The sequence below is a fragment of the Salvelinus fontinalis genome, chromosome 2 (assembly GCF_029448725.1).
Source record: "Salvelinus fontinalis isolate EN_2023a chromosome 2, ASM2944872v1, whole genome shotgun sequence".
Classification (NCBI taxonomy): domain Eukaryota; kingdom Metazoa; phylum Chordata; class Actinopteri; order Salmoniformes; family Salmonidae; genus Salvelinus; species Salvelinus fontinalis.
Genome location: NC_074666.1, coordinates 15,223,124 through 15,239,832, shown reverse-complemented (window position 1 = coordinate 15,239,832; position 16,709 = coordinate 15,223,124). Strand labels below are relative to the sequence as shown.

The following is a 16,709-nucleotide window of genomic DNA, read 5'->3' as shown; positions in this document are numbered from 1 at the left end:
GCTGAGTTCCTGGTGTTTTTAGTCTTTTGCATCCAACATAATTATAATTTTTTTGCTCAGATAACTTGGGGGGCCAAATAAAACCACCCGCGGGGCCAAATTCGGGCCTGCGGGCCGCCAGTTGGGGAACTCTGTCCTATAGGCTGTGTGTGTTTGCTTCAGCTGTCTTTCTGTTTTCAACAAATATTATGGTAGTGGAAAAAGAGAGGAAAATGTTACAAATCTCTTTCATTTCTACCCACGATAAAGCAGTTTTATTCACACCCACAGAGTGAGAGACAGTGGTTATGTGGAAAGCAGTGTGTGTTTATGCTGGCTGTAATCGCTCTGGCAGATAAAGGACTTTTTAATATCCATCCTCAGGACCCAGCAGTGGTTTCCTGACTGACCTAACTGACCTATCAGCTGCTGTGGCCCGAATGGAGCTTCTAAAGACAATCATAATTGTCTGTAGCTTGCTCCTCCTTGGCCCTTGGCAGTGTGTGTGTGTGTGTGTGTGTGTGTGTGTGTGTGTGTGTGTGTGTGTGTGTGTGTGTGTGTGTGTGTGTGTGTGTGTGTGTGTGTGTGTGTGTGTGTGTGTGTGTGTGTGTGTGTGTGTGTGTGTGTGTGTGTTTGTTTGTTTGTTTGTCTGTCTTATCAGTCTGTGATCAGTCAGTGTTCTGCCAGCCCTGGCCCAGTGGCACCACACAGGAAGTCAGAGGATCTTGGGTATTTCCTGTCTGTGGAGCTGCTGGCCAGGCCAGGGCGAGGGGCACCATAGAGATAAACTTATTTAACTATTTATCTCTATGCGGTCACTATATAGACCCGCCCTGTCACCCCTCAGGGTTAGGTCACTATATAGACCCGCCCTGTCACCCCTCAGGGTTTTGTCACTATATAGACCTGCCCTGTCACCCCTCAGGGTTAGGTCACTATATAGACCCGCCCTGTCACCCCTCAGGGTTAGGTCACTATATAGACCCGCCCTGTCACCCCTCAGGGTTAGGTCACTATATAGATCCGCCCTGTCACCCCTCAGGGTTAGGTCACTATATAGACATGCCCCGTCACCCCTCAGGGTTAGGTCACTATATAGACCTGCCCCGTCACCCCTCAGGGTTAGGTCACTATATAGACCCGCCCTGTCACCCCTCAGGGTTAGGTCACTATATAGACCCGCCCTGTCACCCCTCAGGGTTAGGTCACTATATAGACCCGCCCTGTCACCCCTCAGAGTTAGGTCACTATATAGACCCGCCCTGTCACCCCTCAGGGTTAGGTCACTATATAGACCTGCCCTGTCACCCCTCAGGGTTAGGTCACTATATAGACCCGCCCTGTCACCCCTCAGGGTTAGGTCACTATATAGACCCGCCCTGTCACCCCTCAGGGTTAGGTCACTATATAGACCCGCCCTGTCACCCCTCAGGGTTAGGTCACTATATAGACCCGCCCTGTCACCCCTCAGGGTTAGGGTTATGTACAGTAGAGGGCATAATAAATTCATACGGCGATAAACGACATCCTTGTTTAACATCCCACAGAAACTGACTTCGCAGCGGAATCCTCAGCCTTCGTAGACAGTATATTTTAGCTGCTAGCTTTCTAGGTTAGTTTATGTGCCAGCTGTAGTCAATGCCCTGTCAGTAGGAGGGAGAGCTGGGGTTTAGAAGCCAGCTGTGTGACCTCTCCTGACCTCTATGATCTCTCCTGCCCCTGGGAGACTCATCATCCAGCCCTGGGTTTATGTGCCTGCTCCCAGTCAGGCCAGCTCAGACACCAACCCCAGCTCAGACACCAACCCCAGCTCAGACACCAACCCCAGCTCAGACACCAACCCCAGCTCAGACACCAACCCCAGCTCAGACACCAACCCCAGCTCAAACACCAACCCCATCTCAGACACAGTCAGGTCACACAGCAGGAAGGCGTCAGCTGCTTTAGCTGGAACCACCAAGCTAAGATGAGCTAACCTAAGACTTACAGCTGAAGATGAGCTAACCTAAGACTTACAGCTGAAGATGAGCTAACCTAGAAGATGAGATAACCTAAGACTTACAGCTGAAGATGAGCTAACCTAAGACTTACAGCTGAAGATAAGCTAGCCTAAGACTTACAGCTAACCTAAGACTTACAGCTGAAGATGAGCTAACCTAGAAGATGAGCTAACCTAAGACTTACAGCTGAAGATGAGCTAATCTAGAAGATGAGATAACCTAAGACTTACAGCTAAATAGATAACCTAAGACTTACAGCTAAAGAGATAACCTAAGACTTACAGCTGAAGATGAGCTAACCTAAGACTTACAGCTGAAGATGAGCTAACCTAAGACTTACAGCTAAAGAGATAACCTAAGACTTACAGCTGAAGAGATAACCTAAGACTTACAGCTGAAGAGATAACCTAAGACTTACAGTTAAAGATAAGCTAACCTAAGACTTACAGCTGAAGATAAGCTAACCTAAGACTTACAGCTGAAGATGAGCTAATCTAAGACTTACAGCTGAAGATAAGCTAGCCTAAGACTTACAGCTGAAGATAAGCTAACCTAAGACTTACAGCTGAAGATGAGCTAGCCTAAGACTTACAGCTGAAGATGAGCTAACCTAAGACTTACAGCTGAAGATGAGCTAACCTAAGACTTACAGCTAAAGATAAGCTAACCTAAGACTTACAGCTGAAGCTACAGCTAACCTAAGACTTACAGCTAAAGAGATAACCTAAGACTTACAGCTAAAGATAAGCTAACCTAAGACTTACAGTTAAAGATAAGCTAACCTAAGACTTACAGCTAAAGAGATAACCTAAGACTTACAGCTGAAGCTACATCCACACACATTTATATCAAAATAAATGGTGTTGTGTCTTTGTTTTGTCTTCTTTACTAGATTAGTAAAGAAGTCTACAAAGTGTAAAACCAGAGAGTGTATTGTACTCTACCTGATTGAGCCTCTCGCCAGAAGGCGAGGAGCGGGATCTGAAGTGCTGGGGTGCAGGCCTCTCAGAGCGCTCCAGCAGGTCCTCCGCAGAGGCTGACTTGCCAGAGTTCCGGGCTGGAACTGCCCTCTCAAAGGCTCCATCGCCTCGCAGGAAAAACTCCTGGCTCCGGAGAGCCTCATAGGCCTGGGCTGGGTCTTCTCTACCAAGGCTAGATCTGGGCAGCTCTCCCTCCAGTAGCCTGTGGAATCCCAAGGTGTCTGGGTGGGTGGTGGAGATAGAGGCTGGGGCCTTGGCCTGGACGCGTGGTGCAGTGACCCTGCCTGGATAGAAACCCTGGAGGCCAGGAGGCAGGGTGGAGCAGAGCCTTCCCCCACCAGAGAAACTGCTGTCTTGGCCAAGAGGCTCCTGAAGAGAGGCTAGGCTGGTGGTGGAGGTTGAGGAAACACTCCGGGTGTCTGTAAAGGGCTGCAGGTAGGCGCTGTGAGGGCGGTCACGGTGGGTGCGCACTCCCTCTGACCTGTCCCTATCCCTGTCTGTCCTCCAGCCTCTCTTCCTCTCCATGTAGTCGGCCAGGGCGTCCTGCTGCAGCTGCCGGAGCTCCGGCCGAGACACGGCTAGACAAGCCTGGGAGCCCTGGAGGCGCTGGGGAGCCTGGGAGCCCTGGGAGCTGGAGCTCAGGCTGCGGCTGGCAGCCATCTCAAACATCCTCCTGCGGTCCGCCACGCTGGTCTCTGTACCTGGGAAAAGGAACAGCTGGTGCTGGCTAGTCCTCCTTGGATCAGACTCCAACCCCACCTAGAAGAAGAAGAACAAGAAACCTTTATTTTCCATTATCTTGCAGAAAACAGAAATGTGTCTCTTGCTTTCTAACCCAACCCCCTGAGACACACACACCCAGTCGCAGTGCAGCGCCCTGAATGTAGAGCCTACCAGATGGGCTAAATGCCTTTTATGCTCGCTTCGAGGGAAGCAACACTGAAGCATGCATGAGAGCACCAGCTGTTCCGGACGACTGTGTGATCTGTGTGATCTGTGTGACGACTGTAGCCTTTAAACAGGTCAACATTCACAAGGCCACGGGGCCAGACGGATTACCAGGGCATGTACTCAGAGCATGCGTGGACCAACTGGCAAGTGTCTTCACTGACATTTTCAACCTCTCCCTGACCGAGTCTGTAATAGCTACATGTTTCAAGCAGACCACCATAGTCCATGTGCCCAAGAAAGCGAAAGTAACCTGCCTAAATGACTACTGCCCAGTAGCACTCACATCTGTAACCATGAAATATTTTGAAAGGCTGGTCATGGCTCACATCAACACCATTATCCCGGAAACCCTAGATCCACTCCAATTCGCATACCGCCCCAACAGATCCACAGAAGAGGCAATCTTAATCACACTCCACACTGCCCTTTCCCACTCTGATAATAGGAACACCTATGTGAGAATGCTGTTCATTGACTACAGCTCAGCGTTCAACACCATAGTGCCCACAAAGCTCATCACTAAGCTAAGGACCCTGGGACTAAATACCTCACTCTGCAACTGGATCCTGGACTCCTAACGGGCCGCCCCCAGGTGGTAAGAGTAGGTAACAACACATCTGCCACACTGATCCTCAACACTGGGGCACCTCAGCGGTGTGTGCTTTGTCCCCTCCTGTACGCCCTGTTCACCCACGACTGAGTGGTCAAGCACAACTCCAACACCATCATTAACAGCATCATGCTGACAACACAACGGTGGTAGGCCTGATAACCGACAACGATGAGACAACCTATAGGGAGGAGGTCAGAGACTTGGCAGTGTGGTTATACTCGGGGCTATACTCGGCCTTGTCTCAGGATGGTAAGTTGGTGGTTGAAGATATCTCTCCAGTGGTGTGGGGGCTGTGCTTTGGCAAAGTGGGTGGGGTTGTATCCTGCCTGTTTGGCCCTGTCCGGGGGTATCATCGGATGGGGCCACAGTGTATCCTGCCCCCTCCTGTCTCAGCCTCCAGTATTTATGCTGCAGTAGTTTATGTCGGGGGGCTAGGGTCAGTCTGTTATATCTGGAGTATTTCTCCTGTCTTATCCGGTGTCCTGTGTGAATTTAAGTATCCTCTCTCTAATTCTCTCCTTCTTTCTCTCTTTCTTTCTTTCTCTCTCTCGGAGGACCTGAGCCCTAGGACCATGCCTCAGGACTACCTGGCCTGATGACTCCGTGCTGTCCCCAGTCCACCTGGCCATGATGCTGCTTCAGTTTCAACTGTTCTGCCTGCGGCTATGGAACCCTGACCTATTCACCAGACGCGCTATCTGTCCCAGACCTGCTGTTTTCAACTCTCTAGAGACAGCAGGAGCGGTAGAGATACTCTCAATGATCGGCTATGAAAAGCCAACTGACATTTACTCCTGAGGTGCGGACTTGTTGCACCCTCGACAACTACTGTGATTATTATTATTTGACCATGCTGGTCATTTATGAACATTTGAACATCTTGACCATGTTCTGTTATAATCTCCACCCGGCACAGCCAAAAGAGGACTGGCCACCCCTCATAGCCTTGTTCCTCTCTAGGTTTCTTCCTAGGTTCTGGCCTTTCTAGGGAGTTTTTCCTAGCCACCGTGCTTCTACACCTGCATTGCTTGCTGTTTGGGGTTTTAGGCTGGGTTTCTGTACAGCACTTTGAGATATAAGAAGGGCTATATAAATACATTTGATTTGATTTGGTGCCAGGACAACAACCTCTCCCTCAACATGAGCAAGACAAAGGAGATGATCGTGGACTACAGGAAAAGGAGGACCGAACACGCCCCCATTCACATTGACGGTGGAGCGGTTCGAGAGTTTGTGTCCACATCACCAACAAACTATCATGGTCCAAACACACCAAGAAAGTCGTGAAGAGGGCACGACAATGCCTTTTCCCCCTCAGGAGACTGAAAAGATTTGGCATGGGTCCCCAGATCCTCAAAAAGTTCTACAGCTCCAACATTGACCGGTTGCATCACCGCCTGGTATGGCAACTGCTCGGCCTCCGACCGTAAGGCGCTACAGAGGGTAGTGCGAACAGCCAGTACATCACTGGGGCCAAGCTTCCTGCCATCCAGGACCTATATACCAGGCGGTGTCGGAGGAAGGCCCCAAAAAATTGTCAAAGACTCCAGTCATCCAAGTCATAGACTGATCTCTCTGCTACCGCACGGCAAACAGTACCGCACCGCCAAGGTCCAAGAGCCCCCCCCCTTTGTTTTTACACTGCTGCTACTCGCTGTTTATTATCTATGCATAGTCACTTTACCCCTAACTAAATGTACATATTACCTCGACTAACCTGTACCCCCACACATTGACTCGGTACCAGTACCCCCTTTATGTAGCCTCGTTATTGTTATTTTATTGTGTTACTTTAAAAAAATAAATTTACTTTAGTGTATTTAGTAAATATTTTCTTATCTTTATTTTTTAAACTGCATTGTTGGTTAAGGGCTTGTAAGTAAGCATTTCATGGTAAGGTCTACACCTGTCGTATTCGGCGCATGTGACATTTGACTAAGGTTTTGGAAGTACAGGGTCAGCCACAGTGCAGCATCCCCTGAATGGAGAGCAGTAAGGGTTTGGAAGTACAGGGTCAGCCACAGTGCAGCATCCCCTGAATGGAGAGCAGTAAGTCTTGCATCGCACTCATCTCAATATCTGCGGTGCTGTTCACTGCAACGCCATCTCACTGAGTCTACACGTGCCTTGCTTAAGGGCAAAACAGCAGGAGATAGGATCTTGGATACTTTGACTCACCTCATGCATGTTCTCAGGCTCGGAGTAGGACCTCTTCTTCTTCTCCATGGTGAGTCGCTTACGCCCACCGATACGGGCCGGGACTGGTGGGCCCATGGCCAGGACGCTGAGGAGCTCTGGGGGGCCGAACCTCTCGGGCTCCGGGGTGACAACGTGCCTCTCTTTGGGGGTGTGAGGTGAGGGAAAGGTGGCTAGAGCTGGGTCTGGGACTGTGTCTGGGACGGTGACCGTGAGCCTTTCTTTGGGGGTGTGAGGTGAGGGAAAGGTGGCTGGAGCTGGGGCTGGGACTGGGTCTGGGACGGTGACCGTGAGCCTTTCTTTGGGGGTGTGAGTGGAGGTAGCTAGGGCAAGGGCTGGGGCGGAGGCTAGGACAGTAGTGGAGACAATGGAGGGTTTGGGGCTGGTCTTAGGTGCTAGCGCCTTCCTCTCCAGAGATAAGTGCTTGGCGGGGATGGGAGGGGAGTTGTTGTTGACACTCCCACTAACGCTGATTCCCAGACCCCTGCGTCTGAAGGAAGTGGATCGGAGCACCTTGGACTGGGCGTCCTTGATACTGTCCCTGTAGGCCCGGTTAAACGACGTGTCCTGGATGGTCCCCAGTAGGTCATGCAGGCCATCCCTCCAATGGAACTCTCTGTCCCCATCCCTGTCAAAATCACAATGAGAATCCATTTTATTCACCAAGTACATTAACCTTTGACCTGGTGAAATGGTGGTGACAACAATAAACAGAATATACAGACAGAATATAGACATTGTAATATACACACCATTTACACAATCTATACACAATACACCAACATACACTGAGTGGACAAAACATTAAGAACATCAGCTCTTTTCATGACATTGACTGACCAGGTGAATCCAGGTGAAAGCTATGATCTTATTGATGTCACTTGTTAAATCCACTTCAATCAGTGTAGATGAAGGGGAGGAGACAGGTTAAAAACATGTTAAGCCTTGAGACAATTAAGACATGGATTGTGTATGTGTGCCCTTCAGAGGACATGGATTGTGTATGTGTGCCCTTCAGAGGGTGAATGGGCAAGAAAAAAGATTTCAGTGCCTTTGAAGTGGGTATGGTGGTAGGTGTCAGGCGCACCGGTTTGTGTCAAGAACAGCAACACTGCTGGGTTTTTCATTCTCAACAGTTTCCCGACTGTATCAAGGATGGTCCACCACCTAAAGGACATCCAGCCAATTTGACACAACTGTGGGAAGCATTGGAGTCAACATGGGCTAACATCCCTGTGGAACGCTTTCCACACCTTGTAGAGTCCATTCACCGACAAATTGAGGCTGTTCCGAGGGCAAAAGGGGAGGTGTAACTCAATATTAGGAAGGTGTTCCTTATGTTTTGTACACTTTGTATATACAATATTGAACAATTACCTGTCTCTGTCATGGCCATTCTCCTCCTGGCCCTCCTGGCTCCCCAGTTGGAAGGGGCTTCTGCTCCTCTGCAGTGCCGAGCCAGGGTGAGGGTCCTGGGGATTAGGGTGGTGGTGATGGGGGTACCTGGAGCTCTGAGGCTGGGTCTGGTCACAACTCCCTGGCCTCTGCTGCTCTGCGTAATGATGACCCTCGTGGGCCACCGTAGTTTTCCCATGATGTGAGCTAGAGGAGGAGCTCTGTGTTCTGCAGGTGCTGCTGGGGCTGTTGCTTCTCTCCAGCATGTTACGCAGCTCATCCATACCAGCACCATAGCTCATGGCCCTCTCCTGGTGCTGGGGCTGAGGCTGGGGCTGGGTTGGACGGGAGGAAGAGGGCCTCGGGTTGGTGTGGCTGGCGCTGGTGCTTTTACTCCTCTGCTTCCCCTGCCCATGGTCCTGCTTGCGGCGCTCGAAGCGGTTCACCTTCTCCAGAACAGAGAGGCTCCTCTGGTGGCTGTTCTGGCTGTTGGCGGAGCTCTCTGGACTGTCACAGCGCTGGACATCTGCTAGGGCGTTCTCCAGCTGGGTCAGGGGGTGCTCTGGTCCCCTCTGGTCCCTCTGCCGCTGGGGGGGAATTGGATTGCTGTAGTGCCAGAGGGGGGACCTGGATCTCTGGTCATTGACCTGAAGGTCAGGCCCCTGGGCCCTCTGCTCTACCTGCTGGTCAGGCCCCTGGGTCCTCTGCTCTACCTGCTGGTCAGGCCCCTGGGCCCTCTGCTCTACCTGCTGGTCTGGCCCCTGGGCCCTCTGCTCTACCTGCTGGTCAGGCCCCTGGGCCCTCTGCTCTACCTGCTGGTCAGGCCCCTGGGCCCTCTGCTCTACCTGCTGGTCTGGCCCCTGGGCCCTCTGCTCTACCTGCTGGTCAGGCCCCTGGGCCCTCTGCTCTACCTGCTGGTCAGGCCCCTGAGCCCTCTGCTCTACCTGCTGGTTTGGCCCCTGGGCCCTCTGCTCTACCTGCTGGTCAGGCCCCTGAGCCCTCTGCTCTACCTGCTGGTCAGGCCCCTGGGCCCTCTGCTCTACCTGCTGGTCAGGCCCCTGGGCCCTCTGCTCTACCTGCTGGTCAGGCCCCTGGGCCCTCTGCTCTACCAGCTGGTCAGACACCTGTGCTGGGGTACTTCTGCTGCTGCTCCCCTTGGGAACATGTCCCTGGGCGATCTTACTGGGCATGGTGGTGCCTGCCACTGGGTGACTAGTGTAGTGACTGGGCTCTGTGTGTCTGACCTGCCCTTCCTCCCTGACCTGGTCCTGTCGGTGGTGCTCAGGGTAGCTCTCTGAGCCCTGGGAGTACCTGGGTAGCCTCTCTCCCCGCGGCTGGACTGGAGTGTATGGGTCCCTTCTCTCCTGGCCTATAGACTGGCCTATAGACTGGGTTGAGCAGGGTCTGGATGCCTGACCCTGACCCTGGCTCTGACCCTGGCCTTGGCTCTGACCCTGTCCCTGTCCTTGGCTCTGACCCTGTCCTTGGCCCTGGCTCTGACCCTGACCCTGACCCTGGCTCTGACCCTGGCTCTGACCCTGTCCCTGGTCTTGGCTCTGACCCTGTCCTTGGCTCTGACCCTGTCTCTGGCTCTGACCCTGTACTTGGCTCTGACCCTGTCCCTGTCCTTGGCTCCGCTGGCTCTGCCTTTGGGACACGGTCTGTCCCTCCCCCTTCAGATGAGTCCTGTAAAGACCCAGTTTAGTTTGGGTCTCCTCGTACCCTGACTTTTCTCCCACTCTGTCTGCGGGTTGGGTTGGATGAGCTGGCTGTTTGGGTGGAGGCTGAGCTGGCTGTTTGGGTGGAGGCTGAGCTGGCTGTTTGGGTGGAGGCTGAGCTGGCTGTTTGGGTGGAGGCTGAGCAAAGTCAGGATGCTGAGGTTGGCCAGAGGAAGTGACATAGGAGGACGAAGAGGGGTTGCTTTGGTATCCATTCTCCACCACTACCGCCATCCCTGTATCCACACTGACCCCCAGCCTTAACCCCTGGAGCTCTCTCAGGCTGCTCAGACTGCTCTCCCTGGCCAAAGCTGGGTACACGCTGCTGGGGTTGGGGCTGCTGGTGGGCATCTGGGCATAGTGGGGCTCCGGCGGGGGTACAGGATAGATGCCCTGGGGCAGCATGAGGCAGCCAGACGGGGTGGATGTTTGCTGGGGCTCGGGGGGCGGCGGGAAGCCCTGACTCACGCCCTGTTTGGGCTTGGTGGTGGGGCTAGAAGAAGAATAAGACGTGTTTTATAACAACAACAACAACAACGACAACAACAACATACACATGCCTACATTAGAGCCACAGAGACACTGATGACTGGTGAAACAAACACAACTCATGATGTCTATGGGTTTGCTAATAGATACAATAGAATGGACTTAATACCTGCTCTCGGGACTCTTCTCTATGACGGTGTGGAGCTGGCCCTCTGCCCCGAAGGAGCCCTTCCCCGAGCTGGAGGCCACGGACCCAGAGGAGTGGTACCAGGAGGAGGTGGACCCCTTGTGGAGAGCCCTGAGGGAGCGAGCCTGATCCAGGCTGGACCACGAGTTTGGCCTCTCATGGTTCCTGATAGCCGCGTAGCTGTCGCTCCGCATGGGAGGAGCCGGCGCCCCCTTCAGGCTCTCGTAGGAACTGCGGCTGGCGCTCTGACCCCAAATGGGCCCAACACTGTGACGGTTGGGGTTAATACCATGGTTACCACCACCGCTGCTTCCGCCACTGCTGTTACTACTGCTACTGGTGCCGCGGTAACAGGCGGCCCCGCCCACACTACAAGACCCCGCCCTGCCAGCCTCGTGGTTGCGTAGCAACGAAGCAGAGGCGGAGCTAACCTCATGCTCCTGAGCACCGCCCTGCTGGGGGTCGTAGACCGTACGGACATATCGGATGTCAGCTTGCTGCATTCCCTCCGCCCCGGCCCCGCCCCCTCCACTAATCCCGCCCCTCTGCGGAACCGTCTCCATGGAGTACGACCTCTCCTTACCAAAGGTCGGAGCGGCCGCAAGGTACTCTGGGATACTAGAGCTGGTGGAGAAGGAGGAGTAGGCTGAGTCTCTCTTACTGTGAAGGTGGTCCATACTGTTGGAGGACTTGGAGGCACACAGCTGGTGGCAGGAAGAGCTGGAGAGTACAGGAACACTTTATTTATCCTTACTTGATTGATTGAATTGATGAGTTAATTAGCAGTAGTAGGCTGCTCCAGCTGGAGGCAGCATAACACATTATGTAGGGTAAAAACACGATAAACCTGGAGGCTTATTTCCATTGTGGTCCTCTCTGGAAATGGTGATTACAAAGACAAGACAAGGATCAATAAGGCATAACAAAAAGGTCATAAAAAGGCCATGTTAAAGAGCAGTACCTGTAGGCTGGGTGGCTGTGGTGCTCCCCAAGGCTCTCCATACTTCCTCTAGAACTGTACTGGTCTGGACTCTTCCTCAGGTAACCTGGGTCGTAACCCGACAGGTCTGTAGTGGACGCACTGGGGAAGAGAAAGACAGAGCGATTAAAGGAGGGAGAGAGAGAGAGACAGAGAGAAAGAGGGAGTAAAGGAGGAAGAAACAGAGGAAGAAGAGAGAGAGAGAGAGAGAGGTGTAAAGGAGAAAGGGAAAGAGAGAGAGAAAGACAGAGAGAGAGAGAGAGAGAGGTGTAAAGGAGAATGGGAAAGAGAGGGAGAGACAGAGAGAGAGAGAGGTGTAAAGGAGAAAGGGAAAGAGAGGGAGAGACAGAGAGAGAGAGAGGTGTAAAGGAGAAAGGGAAAGAGAGAGAGAGACAGAGAGGAATAAGAGAGAGAAGAAGAAACTATCAACATCACATCCTGCTGTCACTCTGCTAGCACAACAGGCAGATGTCAAACTGGACAAATAGGAACTACAATACAGTATTATAGGATACTTTTATTGGCCATTTCCATGGAAATGAATTAAGTGAAGTCAGCAATAGACTTATAACCAAATACTTACAGGTTAAAACAGCAGCAGGTTTCTGTTGAATGGGAAATCCCTATCATCAGTACCAACTGTGCAGACTATGTCTACTGTCTGTATGTCAAAGGAATACATGAGTAGTGGCTTGATGATGTTGCAACACAACCTTAAGAGATATCATTACTGTGTTCATTGTCATAGAAGAATAGATCATTAAACACTTGGAGGGACATGAGATCAGAGAGACTGGGACAGTGTCCCCAAATAGAACCAACTTTCCATTCATAGCAGGTTTGGGCCCATGAATTATCAATAAACTGAAAAGTAGAACTAATTTACTTTAAAACGTTTTATTTTTTTATTTTTTTTAATGTCTGATAAAAAAAGATTTAAAAAATAATAACTTCCTGAATTGACCCCAACCCGGCTACATAGTGCACTACTTTTGACCAGAGCCCTGTAGTGCAGAAGTAGACATGTAGAAGAAGTGCACTAACCCGGCTACATAGTGCACTACTTTTGACCAGAGCCCCGTAGTGCAGAAGTAGACATGTAGAAGAAGTGCACTAACCCGGCTACATAGTGCACTACTTTTGACCAGAGCCCTGTAGTGCAGAAGTAGACATGAAGAAGAAGTGCACTAACCCGGCTACATAGTGCACTACTTTTGACCAGAGCCCCGTAGTGCAGAAGTAGACATGTAGAAGAAGTGCACTAACCCGGCTACATAGTGCACTACTTTTGACCAGAGCCCTGTAGTGCAGAAGTAGACATGAAGAAGAAGTGCACTAACCCGGCTACATAGTGCACTACTTTTGACCAGAGCCCTCTAGTGCAGAAGTAGACATGTAGAAGAAGTGCACTATATTGAGAATAGGATGCCATTTAGAATGTACATGTGAATGTGGAGCAGCTCAACGATCACTAGTAAGGAAGCATTAGCTCCATCAATAAACTAATTTCTGTATTTTCACAGTACCGTTACTATCTTGATGTATTGTCTGTGATGGGGGCTACATGGTACATACTTGAAACAATCAGAAAGTAGTCAAAAATAAAATAGCAAAATAACAAAATGGAATCTTTAGTCGTTGATATTAGGACACATAACCATCAGTGAAATGAGTGTCACACAGTAACAAGAAGTATTACATTAGAACCTTACTTTTAATGTGTCTATCTGCATATTTCAAGACATGGCATATGGGGGTGTAGTGAGATGCCCAATGGGCTGGACGATTCTCTTCTCATCACTCATCTTGAAGAAAAAAATGTACACTAGAAATGTGTAAATCAACCAATCCGCCATCATTAAAATCTAATGGTGAATTATTTAGATATTAAAACAGCATGGGTGACAAGAAAAACTCATTGGTCAAGTTTAAGGCCATGATGCAAACAATTATGCAGGTACTAAGGATGAAGGTGTGACCAGGCACTAGGGATGGAGGTGTGACCAGGTACTAGGGATGGAGGTGTGACCAGGCACTAGGGATGGAGGTGTGACCAGGTACTAGGGATGGAAGTGTGACCAGGTACTAGGAATGGAGGTGTGACCAGGTACTAGGAATGGAGGTGTGACCAGGTACTAGGGATGGAGGTGTGACCAGGCACTAGGGATGGAGGTGTGACCAGGTACTAGGGATGGAAGTGTGACCAGGTACTAGGAATGGAGGTGTGACCAGGTACTAGGGATGGAGGTGTGACCAGGTACTAAGGATGGAGGTGTGACCAGGCACTAGGGATGGAGGTGTGACCAGGTACTAAGGATGGAGGTGGGACCAGGTACTAGAGATGGAGGTGTGACCAGGCACTAGGGATGGAGGTGTGACCAGGCACTAGGGATGGAGGTGTGACTAGGGATGGAGGTGTGACCAGGTACTAGGGATGGAGGTGTGACCAGGCACTAGGGATGGAGGTGTGACCAGGTACTAAGGATGGAGGTGTGACCAGGTACTAGGGATGGAGGTGTGACCAGGTACTAGGGACGGGGGTGTGACCAGGTACTAAGGATGGAGGTGTGACCAGGTACTATGGATGGAGGTGTGATCAGGTACTATGGATGGAGGTGTGATCAGGTACTAAGGATGGAGGTGTGACCAGGTACTAAGGATAGAGGTGTGACCAGGTACTAGGGATGGAGGTGTGACCAGGTACTAGGGATGGAGGTGTGACCAGGTACTAAGGATGGAGGTGTGACCAGGTACTAGGGATGGAGGTGTGACCAGGGATGGAGGTGTGACCAGGGATGGAGGTGTGACCAGGGATGGAGGTGTGACCAGGGATGGAGGTGTGACCAGGTACTAAGGATGGAGGTGTGACCAGGCATAGAGGTGTGACCAGGTACTAGGGATGGAGGTGTGACCAGGTACTAGGGATGGAGATGTGACCAGGTACTAAGGATGGAGGTGTGACCAGGTACTAAGGATGGAGGTGTGACCAGGTACTAAGGATGGAGGTGTGACCAGGTACTAGGGATGGAGGTGTGACCAGGTACTAGGGATGGAGGTGTGACCAGGTACTAGGGATGGAGGTGTGACCAGGCACTAGGGATGGAGGTGTGACCAGGTACTAAGGATGGAGGTGTGACCAGGTACTAAGGATGGAGGTGTGACCAGGTACTAGGGATGGAGGTGTGACCAGGTACTAGGGATGGAGGTGTGACCAGGTACTAGGGATGGAGGTGTGACCAGGCACTAGGGATGGAGGTGTGACTAGGGATGGAGGTGTGACCAGGTACTAGGGATGGAGGTGTGACCAGGCACTAGGGATGGAGGTGTGACCAGGTACTAGGGATGGAGGTGTGACCAGGTACTAGGGATGGAGGTGGGACCAGGTACTAGGGACGGAGGTGTGACCAGGTACTAGGGATGGAGGTTGTGACCAGGTACTAGGGATGGAGGTGGGACCAGGTACTAGGGATGGAGGTGTGACCAGGTACTAGGGATGGAGGTGTGACCAGGCACTAGGGATGGAGGTGTGACCAGGCACTAGGGATGGAGGTGTGACCAGGTACTAGGGATGGAGGTGTGACCAGGTACTAGGGATGGAGGTGTGACCAGGCACTAGGGATGGAGGTGTGACCAGGTACTAAGGATGGAGGTGTGACCAGGCATAGAGGTGTGACCAGGTACTAGGGATGGGGGTGTGACCAGGTACTAGGGATGGAGGTGTGACCAGGTACTAGGGATGGAGGTGTGACTAGGGATGGAGGTGTGACCAGGTACTAGGGATGGGGGTGTGACCAGGTACTAGGGATGGAGGTGTGACCAGGTACTAGGGATGGAGGTGTGACTAGGGATGGAGGTGTGACCAGGTACTAGGGATGGAGGTGTGACCAGGTACTAGGGATGGAGGTGTGACCAGGTACTAAGGATGGAGGTGTGACCAGGTACTAGGGATGGAGGTGTGACCAGGCACTAGGGATGGAGGTGTGACCAGGTACTAAGGATGGAGGTGTGACCAGGTACTAGGGATGGAGGTGTGACCAGGTACTAGGGATGGAGGTGTGACCAGGTACTAAGGATGGAGGTGTGACCCGGTACTAGGGATGGAGGTGTGACCAGGTACTAGGGATGGAGGTGTGACCAGGTACTAAGGATGGAGGTGTGACCAGGTACTAAGGATGGAGGTGTGACCAGGCACTAGGGATGGAGGTGTGACCAGGCACTAGGGATGGAGGTGTGACCAGGCACTAGGGATGGAGGTGTGACCAGGCACTAGGGATGGAGGTGTGACCAGGCACTAGGGATGGAGGTGTGACCAGGTACTAGGGATGGAGGTGTGACCAGGCACTAGGGATGGAGGTGTGACCAGGTACTAGGGATGGAGGTGTGACCAGGCACTATGGATGGAGGTGTGACCAGGCACTAGGGATGGAGGTGTGATCAGGTACTATGGATGGAGGTGTGACCAGGTACTATGGATGGAGGTGTGACCAGGCACTAGGGATGGAGGTGTGATCAGGTACTATGGATGGAGGTGTGACCAGGTACTATGGATGGAGGTGTGACCAGGCACTAGGGATGGAGGTGTGACCAGGCACTAGGGATGGGGATGTGACCAGGTACTAGGGATGGAGATTTGATCAGGGTCTGGGCAGAGAAGATGTAGTCGTTGTCTGTGTCTGTAAATTGTTGTTCGTATAAGTTTGTATCTGAAGATATTTTTTTCATTATGTAACAATTCCCCACCGATTTATCCAGTATAAAACAATAGCAGTTCCCTGTTGATTTATCCAGTATAAAACAATAGCAGTTCCCTGTTGATTAAGCCAGTTTAAAACATCAATGTGGCCCCTGGGCTTGTTGCCCTTGTATGGTTATATAGGTGGAGGAGGGGGGGATGGCAGGCAGAGGGTGTGTGTGTGTGTGTGTGTGTGTGTGTGTGTGTGTGTGTGTGTGTGTGTGTGTGTGTGCGTGTGCGTGTGCGTGTGCGTGTGCGTGTGCGTGTGCGTGTGCGTGTGTGTGTGTGTGAGTGTGTGTGTTGCCCTGGCTGGTATGTGTTCTGTGAGAAGCAGTGCGTGCGTACATGTGACGTGTGTGTAGTCTGCGTGCCTGTGTGTGTTGGGGGATGGTAGAGGCCCAGTGTTGGTTGACATTTCTACAGCAGTAATGAATATGAGGAGGACGTAACAGCTCTGAGATCAGCACTAATCGCTCTTATAGCAGCGCAA

The 16,709-nt window shown here is 51.6% G+C and overlaps 1 protein-coding gene across 3 annotated transcripts in view; it reads right to left on the bottom strand.

The window, feature by feature from the left end:
- The window catches only part of LOC129812851 (protein Shroom3-like), a 160,820-nt gene that overhangs the window by 45,867 nt on the left and 98,244 nt on the right, over window positions 1-16,709 (bottom strand). For all 3 annotated transcript variants that reach the window (XM_055864792.1, XM_055864784.1, XM_055864800.1), the window contains 5 exons: window positions 11,470-11,589; window positions 10,491-11,228; window positions 8,097-10,325; window positions 6,702-7,347; window positions 2,924-3,718 (listed from right to left, as the gene is read on the bottom strand). In XM_055864792.1, the coding sequence (XP_055720767.1) occupies window positions 2,924-3,718; window positions 6,702-7,347; window positions 8,097-10,325; window positions 10,491-11,228; window positions 11,470-11,589 (4,528 nt within the window). The remainder of the gene's footprint in view (window positions 1-2,923; window positions 3,719-6,701; window positions 7,348-8,096; window positions 10,326-10,490; window positions 11,229-11,469; window positions 11,590-16,709) is intronic.